We start from the raw sequence: 17,425 nt of genomic DNA, 5'->3' as shown, positions 1-17,425 counted from the left end.
CTCCAATTAAAATAAATATTTTTTTTCCAAAAAGAACACAGAATTTATCAAAGTTCAATTCTCTTACCTTTTAGATGTACATATACTTATGTTTCCTTTTTACTAAATACATGACTGAATATTATACTTGACTATGCAAGCAAGTTTTATCACTTTTCCACATTCTCACGTTGCTTGTCTCTGCATTTACTTTTTGTTTTCTGTCACTATTTCTGTCTGCCATTTCTGCCGCCTGTGTCCTTCTCTGTCACATTTCTGCCACGTTCTTGAAGCATCTGCTTGTTTTCTCAGACTCTCACTGCACTCTGACTGTCTGAGACTGTCCCATTTAATTGATCATGTCATCTGTCTTAGAGTTGAGGGATATAAAGATGGCTGTATGTAAATACTGAAGGCATTGTTTTGACATTTATTTCATTAAAGTTTTCATCTGAAACTTTCACTTCACTCTAAGCATTCATGTCAAGACACTCAGACACAGCAAACAGTGTAACTTCATACATGATGCTTAATCATCTAGCTGATCTCTGGTAAAGGATATTTGGAGAACATAAAAATAGAGTTAAATAATATAAGACTTTTTTTTTTTTCTACTGGTATTTCCCAATGTAAGGAATCCTATTGATTGACCACTTAAATAAAATGAATAAAGTATTCATTGTGAATTAGGGTATGCATTTAAGGTAAAGACTGTCTCTACCCTAACAGCAGTGTCACAGTATTCCTAAATGACCCTTGGAACCTCCTGGGTATTTCGCAAAGTAAACAAAATTCCCCCTGCGAGTTCTGACAACTGCCAGGCATTTTAGAGGGTGAAGTAGGCCTCCTGGCAGAACATAGGCCCCACGTGACCTGTGCCCTGTGTCCTCAGTTTGGCTCCCTTTCATACAAAGCATTTTTGTCATTGGAAACCCTGACCCTGTAATGAACAAGATTCTTATGTCATAAGAAGTTTCTGTCCAAGAGAGAATACATGGATATAGCCACAGCAAAACAGCACCCGCTACACACACAGCACTTCAGTTTCTGAAACTTGAGTGCCTCGTGATCAAGTGCTCTGTTTTTTAAATTAAAGTTTATTTTCAGGTGCATTCCTGTAACTTCTAACTTGTTAGATCTTGGATCTGGTCCAGGAATCTGCAGTTTTAACAAGCAAATCTATAGCTAGAAAAGATGTTTTATACAACCTTTTTGTAGAGAAAAAGAAAAATATTGTATTTCTACATTAAAACTCAGAGAAACCTAGCAATACCATTTGTCAAACTATACTATGTGTAGGATCATGTTGTTTCTTTTCTTTTTTTTTTTTTCAGTTTTATTCAGTTGACTTGAAGGTGACTCGTAAAGTCTGTCTTGTAGTTTCTAACTATAATTAAAATATCTAGGTGGAATAAAAATGATTGTAAAATTCTGAGTTTAAAGTTGACATAAAATAATTTGGTAAATATAATCCACAAGTGATTATATTTAAATATGCTCCTCTAAGTATTCTTATATAAGATACTTGATATTATCTTGTTGTTGGTGGTCAGTCGCTCAGTCATGTCTGATTCTTTGTGATCCCATGGACTCCAGCACCCCAGGCTTCTCATGAGCTTGCTCAAACTCATGTACATTGAGTCAGTGATGCCATTCAACCATCTCATCCTCTGCTGTCCCCTTCTCCTCCTGCCTTCAGTCTTTCCTGGCATCAGGGTCTTTTCCAATGAGTCAGCTCTTTGTTTTAGGTGGCCAAAATATTGGAGCTTCAGCTTCAGCATCAGTCCTTCCAATGAATATTCAGGACTGATTTCCTTTACAATTGACTGGTTGGATCTCCTTGCAGTCCAGTGGACTCTCAAGAGTCTTCTCTAACACTACAGTTAAAAAGCATCAATTCTTTGGTGCTCAGCTTTCTTTATAGTACAACTCTAACATCCTACATGACTACTGGAAAAACCATAGCTTTGACTAGATGGACCTTTGTTGGCAAAGTAATGTCTCTTCATTTTAATGTGCTGTCTAGGTTTGTCATAGCTTTTCTTCCAAGAAACAAGCGTCATTTAATTTCATGGCTGCAGTCACCATCTGCAGTGATTTTGGAAGCCAAGAATATAGTCTGTCTCTGTTTCCATTGTTTTCCCCATCTATTATATTTACATATAATATCCCCTATAACCTTAACTTTTTTGCAATTGCTAACTTTTTATCTCTTTGAAATAATTATTCAAAATACTTTAAAGAACAGGATATTTTTGTGGCTAAGTGCACTTGTAAAATTTCCCACCTAGGCTGCCTGGGTGGAGTTTCCACTGAACTATTGAAGAAACATGTGTAAAGCCCAACCATTTTCCCAGGCATGTACTTGAAAAATATTCCTGATTTGTGAGATCAATCATATATAAACTGTGTAACTGCACTAAATTGTATCTGTCACTATCAACTTGGGTTTTTAGCATGGTGAACAGGTGCAGACAGAAGTAAAACGACGTTAACTGATCTTACTCAACTAGAACTACTATGGACAGCACAGGCAAATTGGAAGACTCAGCTCTACTTTAAAAGGAGAAGTCCAGAATAAAAGTAGTGTCAGAAAGTCCCAAGACAGGAAATGACTTCCTCCATACTGTTTTCCTAAAAATAGGAAACATTCAGGTTATTTGGAAGTTACAAACCAGTAAGGAAACCTAAAGAAAAATCTGTGACCTATTACCAAATTATAGCCCTAGTTATAACTGATTAGAGATTATAGTTCTTTTGGGGGTGTGAGGGAGCTAAATTGTATAAATTTGTCTTTTTAAAAGTAATGTTCTTCAGTTAAATGAATCTTCAAAAAAGCTCTAATCTCAGGATCTTTGACGCTTATAGTAAGTTTAAAAGATTGCAAAAACTTAATCCAAGTAATAACTGGAAGATTTAAATACTAACTCTGCTCCATTTCAGCTGTGATTGTCCATTTATAACAAGCCTGACACTCCTTTCCTGTGGCCGCTAACAGGCGAGGCACCCATTTGACATCAGAGCAGTGAGAGGTACTGTAGGTACAGTATTACACAACACTAGAGTAATGACATAATTCAGAAGAACAGTTCATTTGTAATAAAATGTGTGTTAGTTGCTCAGTCATGTCTGACTCTTTGCAACCCCATTGACTGTAGGCTCCTCTGTCCATGGAATTCACCAGGCAAAAATATTGGAGTAGGTAGCCTTTTCCTTCTCTAGGGGGGTCTTCCCAACCTAGGATCAAACCTGGTTGTCCTACATTACAGACAGATTCTTTGCCATCTTAGCCACCAGGGAAGTGTTTATCACTGTTGATAAACACAATCCCAATTGTATCACTGATAAAATAAGTTTAAAAGTTCCCAGAATTACAAGTCTCCCACCCATTCCCCTAAAAACCCTTATTCATCTGTCAAAAATCAGTATAATGTTATTTTTTAGTGGAAGTAGGTTACACAAAAGATTAAAATAAATTCAGAATAAAATGAATGGCACACAGTGAAAACTAATGTTCTCCTTCATCCATCCTACTTTGACTTGCCATTGTGAACAATTTCTATTTTTAGTTACAAAGATCACCTCTGTGATTCTCAGTAATATACATCAATTTTGTTTCTTAAAGTACTAGCTTTAGACAGTATACACTGACACCTCACTTTAAAATAGGAGGAAATTAATGCATCTATTCCTCCTTCATTCCTTTCCTTTCTATTTTTGTGATAGTATCATTTTTATATTATAATATTTATACATCCACATTTTGTTATATAAATACTTTTCATTACAGAACCAAGCAGAGTGATTGAAGTCATGCAGAAAGGAGCGGAATCCTGATCCTGTTTCATTTAAATTTCACTTTTCAGTGAAGAATCTTTTTAAGTACCCCAGTCTAATAGAAGTTCTCATTTTTTTAGCTAGCTTCCTGCACTTCTGTGTCAGCCTTACCTGATATCATTATTCATGTAACCCTCATTCTTTGATTCTTTTTTCCACTGTGCTATAACTGCATCAAGAAATTTTAACATGATGAGCATGTGAATGACAAATCAGTTTTTGCACGTCTGAAAATGACTTCATTCTGCCTTCACTTTAGAGTCATAAGTGATTGGCCTCCTTACTATGAGACGTCATTTGACATGTCTTGTATATATTAGTTTGTGTGTATTTCACATGTATAGAATATATATACTAATGTGGTGGCTCAGACAGTAAAGAACCCACCTGCCATGCAGGAAACCTGGGTTCAGTCCCTGGGTCGGAAGGATCCTCTGGAGAAGGATCCTTCTCCAGTATCCTTGCCTGGGAAATCCCATGGACAGAGGAGCCTGGTGGGCTACAGTCTGTGGGGTCGCAAAGAGTCAGACATGACTGAGCGACTAAGCACACAATATAGTGTGAAGATATGTTAAAGATAATATACAGATTCATAGTGTCTATAAAATCTCTAAAGGTATGGTCTGCCTGTAGAATCTATAGGCATGAATATTTTCTGTGATGTTTGATGAAAACTGAATACATTCATCATCTCCATTGTGTTGACTTTTTTCTGATGCTCTTCAGAACACAGCAGACCCTATAGCCTTTAATTCTGCCAGTGGAGCTGAGCCTGACCATGAGAATCCATAGATACTAGGAAGGAAAAGGTGTGGGAGAGGCATCGGGACAGATTTAACAGAGGAAATAAAAGGAGCCGAAGGAAGGAGGACTAAGACCAGTGAAGAAGGGATATAACAGGCAACGAACTGTGGGTTCAGTCATGGATTGCCAAGCCCTGCTTCAGAATCCACAGTTTCCACTTTTATTGTATAAGTCACTGAAGAAAAAATACAAAGCAGTACTAACTTCCTAGTCTTAAAGCACTATTTTTCTTTTGTTTATATGAATCAAGTATAAGTGGCATTTTGCTGCTCCAGTTGGGAGGTACCATGTCTGTTCTCCCTTCTCTAAGTCAGGAGTCTCAACAGATAGGACATAGATGTGGAGGGGATAGTGTGAAGCCATCTGCACGCTGTCTTCTCTACCATACTCATGGATTTTCCCTAAGGTGCACCGTCTTTCCCCAGTAGTAAGACCTCAGGGAATAAAAAGCAGTACCTCTCTCTTAAGTGGCATTGGTAAAATATTTAGACCCATTCTGGAGGAGAGTGGTTGATCAAGGTCTAAATTAAATATTACTTGATTGCTTTGTTGTTAGAATTCTTTTAGTCTCCTACATATATGATAAAACAAAACTGAGTTTTCTATCCTTCTAACACATTTAACAACTTTTAACATAGAGTCTGTGATTTCAGAATTTTACAAGAGCCTGAGAGTATAGAACTGCACACTCCAATCAAATTTAACTCTGATTTTAAAAATTAATTATACCTACTTAGATAAGAAGCTACATGACCTTTCTGATTTTAGTTATGCTAGTAGACAATTTCTAGGCCAGATTTCATGAGAAATTTTTTGTTAACCTTTATTGCTAATGGAGCTCTACGTTTTCTCATTGCCTTGACCCAGTGACCTGGAGCTTTTCACTTTGTATTTAATTGTCCGAAAAGTGAAAGACCTGTGTATGTAGCTTTGAGATCTAGTCTAGTTTTGCTCATTAAATTATAAGCAGGTGAGCAAAAATCTTCATAAAGAATATTTTATAAGATCCTTCTGTTGTAAAGAAGGAAAATTCCAAATTCTTTTTCTTCGGTATTAACTATTATAATGCTCTTGGATGCTTACCTCATGAGAGAAAAACCAGGAGAGGCACTGGCTTGGTCTGCATGGTTGCACTTCATATGTCTCCTTTTATAGTTCCTAGTTGACCTTAGAGAGAACTTGTGTCTCAGAGAGAATGGCCACAAAGATACAGTGAAGAGAGGCAGAGGACAAATGAAGGGTCTTTATTCCAAAGCTCGGCCTTGGTCACTGATGTTTCAGAAACAAAGGAAAACCGAGCATTAATCATAGAGTCAGGGTTGGCAGATGTATATCTGGAAAAACTGGAGACTGTCAAGAAAGGATAGGAATGAGGAAAGGGACGAGAACAATAGAAGAGGACAGAGGTGCTATAATTAAATGCAACTTTATCAATCTCAGATATTAAGGAATAATCTAGCAGCTTGGGGAGGTTTCTATTCCTATGCGCTCTCCTAATTCCAGCCTAACTTTGCATCTGTGTGTTGACCGACATAGCTAAAACATCAGCTGGGTTGAATTAAGGCTTCCAGTTTACATGTCTTGAGAATATTCATACTCTCTTAACAGCTTGCACAGGGATAGATTGACATCCCTTTTTCCTCTCCCATATCTTTTTTGCCTTTTCTGTGATCGCCTCCTATGCAGATATAACCTGTATATAGTCTATCACCTTCTTCCTGTTTCAATCTATTCAACAAACTGAATGTTTCTTTTCTGTAGCAGTGACCACATTGTGTAGTCTCTTCAGAAACTGGCAGATTTGAGCCAAAGTTCGTTTATGAATATGAGATAAAAAGAAACATTAAGAAGAACAGTAGAATGAGGATAATGCTTATTAAAGCTGGTATAATAAAGCGTTCACTTAAGTCACTTCCAAGCCAGCCCAGCAGTATAAGACTTTGCTTTTCTCCATACTCTGTAACATACGTTAGACTGTATGCACTTGGGAATAAGGGAGTATCTTCATTTTTGTACATCCAGTGCCTACTGTAGTTCTTGTCACTTATGTGCATAGAAAATTTTTGTTGAATGATTTAAATAATCAAACATGAACTTACATGAATTGTTGGAGGGATTGAATGATAGAAGGATGACACAGAAGAAAGTCTGCCCTATCTCTTTGATCACTTTTATTGACTCTGCTCTTAGACCAACCATGGTCTTTTCAGTATTATGTTGAGACTTTTGCTTTTCACTTGGAAGGGGAAAAAAAGCACAAGCAGAAAAGAGAAAAGAAAGTTAAGAATAAGGATATCTGATCCTAAGGATTTGAACTAAAAGTCCACAGGGTTTGCTGACTTTATTAACCTCTCCTATCGCTGCTCGTAGGTAGGTGAAAAAAAGGAGAGTTGATAAACCTGAATGAAATGGTACCACCCTCCAATCAGTGACTTCTCTTTAAGACCAGTTCCCCAGATTTCACTACATATTACTAACCCAAAATCCTCCTCAAAGCTTGCTTTGTGTTAGATTAAATCTGCTTGTCTTTCATGAATGTTCTTATCTGAGTCTGTCTGGGAAAGCGATAGAGATCAATCGCAAGATTTGATTTGCCTTTTGTTGATCATTCTGAATGAATAAAAAAATATGTTGAGAGTTTTAAATTATATTCTAACCTCTTTTATTTTCATTTTATCTATATTGTTTTACTCGGGTTTGGGATTGAGAACTTTAAAAGTACATATTAAATTTTCTTTTACATTAAGTAAATTGGTTAAGTGTATACTATTTATGGAAGACCATGCAAAGCTCTAAGAGATATAAAAGTAAATGCCATTTAGTCCTTGTTTTCAAGCAGTATATCAACTGATAAATGACAGAAGTATTCTATACTCAGGTATGAAATCATATCAAATGATACTACATAGAACCATCACAGGGCAATTAATTAAGGAAAAAGCTGTCCCTTTCCAAATAAAATCTCTCGTCTTTCCCTTATGAAAGACAGATTTAAATGTCAAACACAGAAAAGCCTAATAAAGTCAAAAAACATCTAGTTTATAAATCCACATACCATTCATCAAGCATTTATTAGTTACTGAAACTAATATAATGTATTAATATAGCACTTTTGCTAACATTATTGCATTTAATACAATTAAATGTGAACTACATATAGAAAGATAGGAAAATATTTACAACATGAATTTAACATGTGCAGTATTTAAGTGGTCCTACAAACTGGTTTATTTTTATTGGTAAGGAATATGAACAGACAGCTCACAGAAGAGAAATTCTGAATGGCCAGCAAGTGATGTTCAAACTCATTCTCAGGAAAATGCAGATAAATGAAAGTTTGGTTCCTCATTTTACCTATGATATTGGCAAAAAAATGGAACTTTAACAAGTGTACTAAGAAGCAGGCACATCTAACTGCTAATAGTTTAAAGTTCTAGCATTTCTAGGGTCAGTGTGATAGGGAATCTACCACAATCCAAATAATCTAAAAAACTTTTTTTTAACTTTTGACCAACAGTTCCACTTTGATGTGCCTATCCAACAAAAAATTTGTGCACACATACCCAATCCTCTAAGTATAGTCACTGAAGTATTGTTTATAAGAACAAAAAAGAATGAAATTAATGTAAATGTATATTAATAAGCAAATGTGAGAGTTGGACTATAAAGAAAGCTGAGCACCAAAGAATTGGTGCTTTTGAACTGTGGTGTTGGAGAAGACTCTTGAGAGTCCTTTGGACTGCAAGGAGATCCAATCAGTTCATCCTAAAGGAAATCATTCCTGAATATTCATTGGAAGGACTGATGCTGAGACTGAAATTCCAATATTTTGGCCACCTGATGCAAAGAACTGACTCATGTGAAAAGACCCTGATGCTGGGAAAGATTGAAGGCAGGAGGAGAAGGGGAGGACAAAGGATGAGATGGTTGGATAGCATCACCGACTCAATGGACATGAGTTTGAGTAAACTCTGGGAGTTGGTTATAGACAGGGAGGCCTGGCGTGCTGCAGTCCATGGGGTCGCAAAGAGTCAGACACGACTGAGCAGCTGAACTGAACTGAACTCTAGTCTTTTCCTTCACAGAGTTAGCACTCCAGGTTGGAATTTTGCTTATAAAAGGTTATTCTGTTTTCTTTTGAAATTTTTGTAAGAAGCAGCTTAATTTTAGAAGGGTTCATAGTTATCCTGGTGTTTCACTTGAAAATATCTTTGAAAATGAGACCTTGCAGGGAACATGGAAGTTTCTTTCTTAACTGCTAAAATGATCACTTTATGCTAATTTCCTGTTTTCTTTTATTTGAGATAGTTTTGCTCTTATTTAAGATAATTTTTAGATTGAAATAGGTCCCTTATACTTTTTAACCTTTCAAGTATAATTGAAAGTCTACACATCCAGAGAAATAAATGTAGATATAGGACTTTAATATGAGAATTTAAAAATATTCCTTAATTCTTTGTTGGTGACTTTAAACTTAGTAAAGCTTTCTTCCTTATTTGTTTCTCTTTTTACCTTTAAGTATCTCAGTGTAAAAGTAGTAAGGGGGTGTGATGTGAGGGTAATAGTAGTATGGAAATATTTTTACTTTTTGGTTACACTTGTAGGGTGATCCGATATCTCTGAAAGGTTACCAAGTGTCTACTATTTGGAGTATTGGGCTAAACCCTTTGTACACATTTTCTCCTTTAACCATCATAGCAGCCTTTGGAAATAGATATAATTATCATCCCTGCTTGACAAAGTAAGACTTAGAAAGGTTAGAATCTTTATAACTAAGGAGCTGCAGAACTGGCAGTTGAATTTCAGTTTATCTCACTCAAAATCTCATGCCCTTAAGCTCCATGTCATACAGTCTCCCACAGCATTCTAGGAGGAAAACTTTTTCAATGAAGGCTTCAAAAACACTTGCTTTATTTCTTCATTTTCTTATTCCTTTATCTTAGAAACGGTTATACAGAGTACAGAAAGCAGTTTTTAAGTGTTTATCTACCTTTGTATAAATCTGCCTCTGTCCAAGTGGACATCATTTGTACCTCTGTCATTGTCCTTTGTAATGCCCTTATAAGAAAGGATTTTTTGTGGGCTAGGTCTTTTACTATTTGCTTACGTTAGAGTTTTGACTCATTATATTCTGAACAATTTCAGTGCCATACTATCTAAAGTGATGAGTGTTTTTTAATATATATTCTTCTTGTCTAAAATAACAAAGTTTTGTAATTGCAAAATGTAGCCACTTAACTAAAAAAGCTTATCTTAGGGTCTTATGAATTTCTGGAGTGCTTTTTTATATTTGATTTTCTTGGGGTATAAATCTGTAACTTCTGCAGTTTGAGGCTAAAGAAAATTTCCAGCAAATATGAAATGAAAAAGAATAAACACATATGTACCTATCATACAGTTTTGATAGTGTTTTACATTGACTTTCCATTCTATTGTTAACTGGATTTTTTTTTTATAATAATGGGTGTTCTTCTTTGTGTTCAAAGGGCAGCCATTCTACAAAAGTGGAAGCTGTGGTCAGAACTCTGATGAGAATCCAGCTTAGAGACCCAGGGGCTAAGGCACTTGTTTTCTCAACGGTACAGTCAACACCCTCAGTGTTAACTCGAACTGGCTTTCTGTTTCTAATCAGTTTATATCTGAGAACTAACTGTTAATGTTTGCTGTGATATAATTGAGATTTAGAATTACTGATTGACTTTTCCTTGTTAAATTTTTTTTTTCTATATCCACTGAATAGAAGTATTTTTAGAGAAATTTGATGATGCTTCATAAAGCAATTCCCATAGCTGTATTTTATGATTTTATATTAATTTTACTTAGGGGTTTTCTTATATTACTTTTTAAAATTGAAGTCTATAAACTTGAAAGTCATTTCACAAATGTACTTGGTTAAGGAAAAGAAAATTAACCTATTGAATAAAAGGTATTGAGTAGAACTTCTAGTTTTCATTTTTGAAAGATAAATAGCCACATCTATTTATATATTGCATAATTTATTTTCTATTATTTATGTTTATCTTAATTCATTTATTAAAGATGCTCATTTTTTTACCCTATCTTTAACCAGCATTTGATTTAAAATATCTTTCAGGATAGAAAATAATATTAATGGTATTATACTTGAAGTTTTTGTTTTTGTTTACTTAATTCTGAGGTTTAAAGCTTATTTTGGTTTAGTCCCTTTTCAAATCCTTTTTACATGAAAGCTATGTGTAAATATTTGGTTTTCTGTTTTCTGTGTTCTTAGTGGCAAGATGTATTAGACATTATTTCAAAAGCTCTCACTGACAACAACATGGAATTTGCACAGATCAGTCGTGTTAAGACATTTCAGGTATGTCAAGAAGATTTTACTCGTGTTTTTTGGAGTGAATTCAGTTACAAACTGAAACTGCTCTTAACTAGCTTACTTGCATTTATTTTCGTGTGTCATATAAACCACAAAAACAGTTTGAGTTCTTGATTGACTATAAGATTAACATTTAAAGGCAAAGTAAACAAACTGCATTTGCTTTCCATCTATTCAGTTATACCCATAACAAACCATATTTAAAGATCTTATGACTGAGGTCTGTTTCTTTAACATAGGAAAAGATGGCCTATAGTATACCTTTTGAATGGACAGAGGCCTCGTGCCCCTAAAATTAAGTTCTAAAAACACTGCATTAGGCAGAACTGCGTATGGTCAAATTGTGCTTACCTCACACTCAGCACAGTGACAGATACAAACCTAAGAGAAAAACACCCAAAAAAGACCAAGTGAAAATTTAGCAGATTCATGTCTCTTATACTCACTCTAGCACTTTCTCTCACTCCTTCTTTCCTCTAAGCTCATATAGTTTCATTTGCATACATCACATACATGTATCTTGTGATTCTTCTATGTATTATAAAGAACACAAGAGGTTGTGTGACACTTTTTTTTTTCCTTAAAGTCAAGCCACATGATTTTGTTTGCTAAAATTTGTCATCTTACATTTAATTATCTTAATTATTGCCTTTCACAATGACCTGGATCTCGTTAAGCATTTTAGCATGAGCTATAGTATCCTGCTTTTATTGTTAACTATCCAGCTAAAATTTAAATGTACCTTTCTTTTTTTAGGAGAACCTGTCAGCATTTAAGTATGATCCCCAAATCAATATTTTGCTGCTGCCCCTGCACACAGGTTCTAATGGATTAACTATCATTGAAGCAACGCATGTTCTCTTGGTGGAGCCCATATTGAACCCTGCCCATGAGCTTCAGGCCATCGGAAGGGTGCACCGGATTGGACAAACAAAGTAAGGACTGAAGTTAACCTCAGTCACATTTGCTCCTGCGTCTAAGATACAGATCAGCATTTAAACTCTTCATTTATGTTCGTCTTAACCTATTCATTTTTAGTGACTTACTTATATATTAAATTTTCAATTCTTAGTATATGACCACAAGATATTTTGAGATTTCCAATGACTCTCCTCCAAACAGCAAATCCCCAAATGCTCTCATATTTTTGTCTTTCCTTCTTCAGAAGCTACCCTGGTCACTTCATCAAGATAGTTTCTTAAAATACCTAAGACAACTATTAAGCTGAAGGCATCAGTCATAACTTTGAGAAGAACTGATTTTTGATTGGCTGAAGTAGCCAATATTTAAAAGAAGCCATATCTCATGCATAACTGTAAACAAAAAGCTCTTTTATAAATGCTTCCCCTTAGGAAAGCTTCCTCATCCAATATAAGAGATAATTAGTTAAAGTAAACCTAATAGTAAATATTATGTAGTATGTACTACATTTATTCAAATATCAGAATGGATAATTATCCTTTATACAGCCTCTCAGATGTACTACCTCCTGGATGTACTACCTTCAATTTGTTCTAATGCATCCATACTCAGTTCAGATCAGTCCTTTAGTCATGTCCAACTCTTTGTGGCCACATGGACTGCAGCATGCCAGGCTTCCCTGTCCATCACCAACTCCCAGAGCTTGCTCAAACTCATGTCCATCAAGTTGGTGATGCCATCCAACCATCTCATCCTCTGCCATCCCCTTCTCCTCCTGCCTTCAATCTTTCCCAACATCAGGGTCTTTTCCAGTGACTCAGTTCTTCACATCAGGTGGCCAAAGTATTGGAGCTTCAGCATCAGTCCTTCCAATGAATATTCAGGACTGATCTCCTTTAGGATGGACTGGTTGGATCTCCTTGCTGTCCAAGGAACTCTTAAGTGTCTTCTCCAGCACCACAGTTTAAAAGTATCAGTTCAGCACTCAGCTTTCTTAGTGGTTCAACTCTCACATCCACACATGACTACTGGAAAAACCATACCTTTGACTAGATGGACCTTTGTTGGCAAAGTAATGCCTCTGCTTTTTAATATGCTGTCTATGTTGGTCATAGCTTTTCTTCCAAGGAGCAAACATCTTTTAATTTCATGGCTGCAGTCACCATCTGCAGTGATTTTGGAGCCCAAGAAAATAAAATCTGTCACTGTTTCCATTGTTTCCCCATCTATTTGAAGTGAGGGAACCGGATGCGATGATCTTCATTTTTTTAATGTTGAATTTTAAGCCAGCTTTTTCACTGTCCTCTTGCACTTTCATCAAGAGGCTCTTTAGTTCCTCTTTAACTTTCTGCCATAAGGGTAGTGGCACCCATACTAAGCACTAGTTAAATAAATATTGATTGAACACTTGCTGTATATCAGGTATTATTCTAGACACTGGAGGCTTCCCTGGTAGGCTCAGCAGTAAAGAATCTGCCTGCAGTACAGGAGATGTGGGTTCAATCCCTGGGCCCAGAAGATCCTGTGGAGGAGGAAATGGCAACCCACTCCAGTATTGTTCCCTGGGAAATCCAATGGACAGAAGAGCCTGGCAGACTACAGTCTGTGGAGTCACAAGAGTTCACTGTGATTCAGTGACTAAACAATGATGACAAATATACTATACCCTGAAGATTCAAATTGAATAAGATATAATCTTGTTTCCCCAAGGAGATCACTATGTAATACAGGAAACAGATGATTTAACATATTACAGTAGAGTGTGCAAAAATAGAAATTCTGTGGTAACAAAGAAGAGCATGATTTCTTGTGCCCTAGAGAGTCAGGAGAGGCTTCATTAGATGGAGTCCTGAAGGAAGAGTTACTCCAGAGCTGGGCTAGAGAAGGGTGCTCACACAGCAGAGAGTTGCTTGTGCAGAAACACAGAGGAGAAAATCAACATGATGTTTCTCAGGACCTTCAGGGGTTTGAAGTTGCTGGAGTATAAAGTGAGTGGAGAGGACTGGTGGTCTTGTATGCCACACTCAGAAACGGCCTGCTCTGTAAGCAGTGGCCTGGAGAGCAAATGATGACTTTAATTTTAAGCAGGAAAGAGACATTCATCAAGCAAAATATGACAAAGTAATATCATTGTAATAAATGCAATACTGTTCTAAAGTACTACCAAGTATCATTTAAAATGTAGTTATGTCTTACCGGGGTTTTTCTTTGTTTGGTTTGGATTTTTGTGGGGGATAGGGACGGTTTTGTTTGGTTTGGGGCCATACCACACTGCATGTAGTTATCTTAGTACCCTGACCAGGAGCAAACCCACAGCCCCAGAAATGGAATTGCAGACCACCAGAGAGGTCCCTGTTTGTTTTCACCTTATCTTATATTTTTAAACGCTGGCTTCTTATATTACTGTTTTCTAAAGCATACAGTGGGCTTATCTCAGATGTAAGACCACAAGTCTATAAAGGCCACTCAACACTGCTTAACAATCCTACTTTCCTTCCCTAGTGTATAGATTTTTCTGCTTTCTGAGGAGAGGATCTGCAGTCTCTCTGTTCCTCCTCCTTGTTGAGGGAGAAAAGGGAAAACAGCTACAGTCAGAGTAGAAGTAACTCATCTTTCCATCACCAACTTGAACTGTCTGCCTCCAACAGTATCCACAGAGTCCATTCAGTAAATTTTTATCGAGCTCCTTCTGTGTGCCAAGCACTGTTCTGAGTACTTGAGATGCTCTCACCGAGCTTAAATACTAGTTGTAGGGGGTTGGTAGAGACAGATGGTAAACAATAAACATAATAAGTAAATACATATACTATGTTAGGGGCAGGGTAAGGAGGATTAAGCCACCCTGCAGGTGGCTGGGCAGGAAGGGAATCCACCCTCCCTCCGCCTCACCAGATGCTTCCTCCCTGCTAGCCTCCTTCTGCCCCTCAGACTTTAGAAGCTTGTGCTCGGACTTGGCATTGATTTACTGCTGCCTCTGGCAGATTGCTCCTCGCTCTCCTCCTCTGCTTATAGCCACCTATTCTCAACAGTCCTGTTTCAGGTCATGTGTCAGCCTCCTCATGACCTTGCCTATACCTGAAAATGTCTTACGTGGTGTTTTTACTACGTCTGCCCTCAGTAGATACTGTAGATATTGGTTCATTGAGATTAGTTTGTTGTATTCACTGTTGACCAAACCCCTCACCCCAGCACCTGGCTTAGTGCCTGCCACAGCAGATACTGACTGATAAATATAGCATGTAATATGTGAAGTTTATTCGTTCTAAACTGTTCTACGGGTGTTTTTAAATTTATCATTGTTATGTACCTTCTAGACCAACTATTGTACACAGATTCTTAATAAAAGCGACAATAGAAGAAAGAATGCAAGCAATGCTGAAAACTGCTGAAAGGAGGTAAGTAACAGTTTACTTCAAGTGGATGACAGAAGTTTTCCTGTTCATATAAGGTTGTGTAAGGATGTAGAACTTCTTCACCTAGATGATCACTTAGTCAACCAAAAGATGTAAGTGCAAATACTTTTTATAGAGCAAGGTATGACATTTTACCTATCCAAAACTTCCCAGGTAACACTCCAGGCATTCTATACTTGACTTAATTTATTAATAGGGATTACAAGTTTGAGCAAACTCCGGGCGATAGTGAAGGACAGGGAAGCCTGGAGTGCTGCAGTCCTTGGGGTCCCAAAGAGTTGGACGTGACTTAGAGACTGAACAACAACAGCAAATACATTAAAAAATATTTAAATGGTTCTACTGTTAAAGAAACTTTATTTCAGAGCTATTATACTTTCAATCACCCATATATATTTTGCCAGCAGAGGGCTTTGGGAGAACTATCCTACATTTCCTTGCCATGCTGGATTACTTTTTAAATGAAATCTATCTTTACACCCAACCTAAAAGTCTTGGCCTGAAATCTGTAACATGAAACTTACAGCACACTTGTTGGTCATATGCAAGTGAAAAGGTGTGAACTTAAAACTAGGCTGGTAATTATATTATTACTCTTAACAGGCAGAGCGGAAGCAGGGAGACTAAAAGCAGCCTTAATTTTAAAAACTTAAGTTTGGAATCATAAAACTTGCTAACATTTACTTCCGAATATATTTTCTTTCAAGTCATTTTGAAACATAAACTGATGCCTAACTGAATTCTGGTGAGACAGGTGTGATTGGAAGATACACTCAAAAGAGATGATTGCCTTGGAAGGGATGGTCTCTGCAGAGGTGTTAGTGCTTGGCACAGTAGAGCAGCCAGTGGGAACCAGAGCTCCTCTCACTGGTGTCTGTGGGCAGGAGAGAGGCTGCCACAGAAGCTGTTTGCCTCAAACACGAATATAACAGAAGTCAGTGGTTATATTTAAGCTGCCTCAATAAAAGCAGCAGCTTGAATGTTTCTTGAAATAAATTAACTTTGGATACTAAGAAGGTAAGTTGTAAGGTGAAAGCCTTAGTAGTAGTTGGCAAGGAGTTTTGTTTATTAAGTCTACAGAGGAAAACATTTTATGTCAAAGTTTGAAAATGCTATATAGAAATCTTTCCTAATTTTAACAAGTTGTAATAATGATCCCATCATCTTCTAGGAGTTTCTTACAACTCAGTTATAAAAACTTAGGAACATACTCTTATATTAAGAATATAATATTAATATATTTTTATGTCTTACATTATTATGAGACCAGAACAGTATATAAAGACAAACATAATAATTTATTTCTTGGGGTTTCTTTCTGATCCTGCTCACTTGGAAAATCGTGCAGTCACACGAACCCTTCCGCAAAGCATTCCGAAGCCTCCGTCTTGACCGTGGCTGACCTGGCAGACCTATTTACCAAAGACACCGAAGACCTTGAATGAAGTACATGTGATTCAGTCCAGACTTTAGTGTATTTTAAATTTTTCATAGTTTATAGAATAAAGTTATAAGTAAAACAATCCAGTAGATGTCAGTAAACACTGTTCTTAGTTGAATGAATTTATCGCTTTTTTGGTTGTACAGTCCAGTAGTTTTCGAGTCCTTTTCAATATACTGTTTCCATAATAGCTATAAAGATCTTTAATTTTACACTCCTAATAAAATGTTTGGGCTTCCTGGGTGGCACAGTGGTGAAGAGTCCACCTGCCAATGCAGGAAACATGGGTTTGATCCCTGGGTCAGGAAGATCACCTGGAGGAGGAAATGGCAACCCACTCTAGTATTCTTGCCTGGAGAATCCCAGGGACAAAGAAGCCTGGCTGGCTATAGTCCACGGTGGTCACAAAAGAGTTCTACACCACTGAGCGATTGCACACACGCACACACAAAAAATACTTAATTTTTATTCCAAAGAATATCTCTATCTGAGGGAATTAAGAGAGGTAATGTGTACTTTTCTTTTGATAAGATCAGTCTTAAAAAGAAGTTAGAATAAGAGAGTAACTCAACTATTCTAGTTTTATATGACTCAGTATACTCAACCAACATAGATCTCATTTTTGGAAGAGCCTTCAGTATCTTTAGCACAGGATTCACCAATATATTATTAGTAATA

General features: G+C 36.7%; 1 protein-coding gene across 3 annotated transcripts in view; it reads left to right on the top strand.

Annotated features, from left to right (window-relative positions):
• SHPRH (SNF2 histone linker PHD RING helicase) overlaps window positions 1-16,829 on the top strand; it is an 80,985-nt gene extending 64,156 nt beyond the window's left edge. For all 3 annotated transcript variants that reach the window (XM_061130380.1, XM_061130381.1, XM_061130382.1), the window contains 5 exons: window positions 10,107-10,199; window positions 10,871-10,957; window positions 11,729-11,907; window positions 15,208-15,288; window positions 16,655-16,829. In XM_061130380.1, coding sequence (XP_060986363.1) covers window positions 10,107-10,199; window positions 10,871-10,957; window positions 11,729-11,907; window positions 15,208-15,288; window positions 16,655-16,751 — 537 coding nt within the window. In that variant the 3' untranslated portion in view covers window positions 16,752-16,829. The remainder of the gene's footprint in view (window positions 1-10,106; window positions 10,200-10,870; window positions 10,958-11,728; window positions 11,908-15,207; window positions 15,289-16,654) is intronic.
• The last annotated feature ends 596 nt before the right edge of the window (window positions 16,830-17,425 follow it).

Source organism: Dama dama, chromosome 26, assembly GCF_033118175.1.
Source record: "Dama dama isolate Ldn47 chromosome 26, ASM3311817v1, whole genome shotgun sequence".
Taxonomy (NCBI): Eukaryota; Metazoa; Chordata; class Mammalia; order Artiodactyla; family Cervidae; genus Dama; species Dama dama.
The sequence above is the reverse complement of the archived record's forward strand: the minus strand, read 5'-3'. Positions and strand labels throughout refer to the sequence as shown.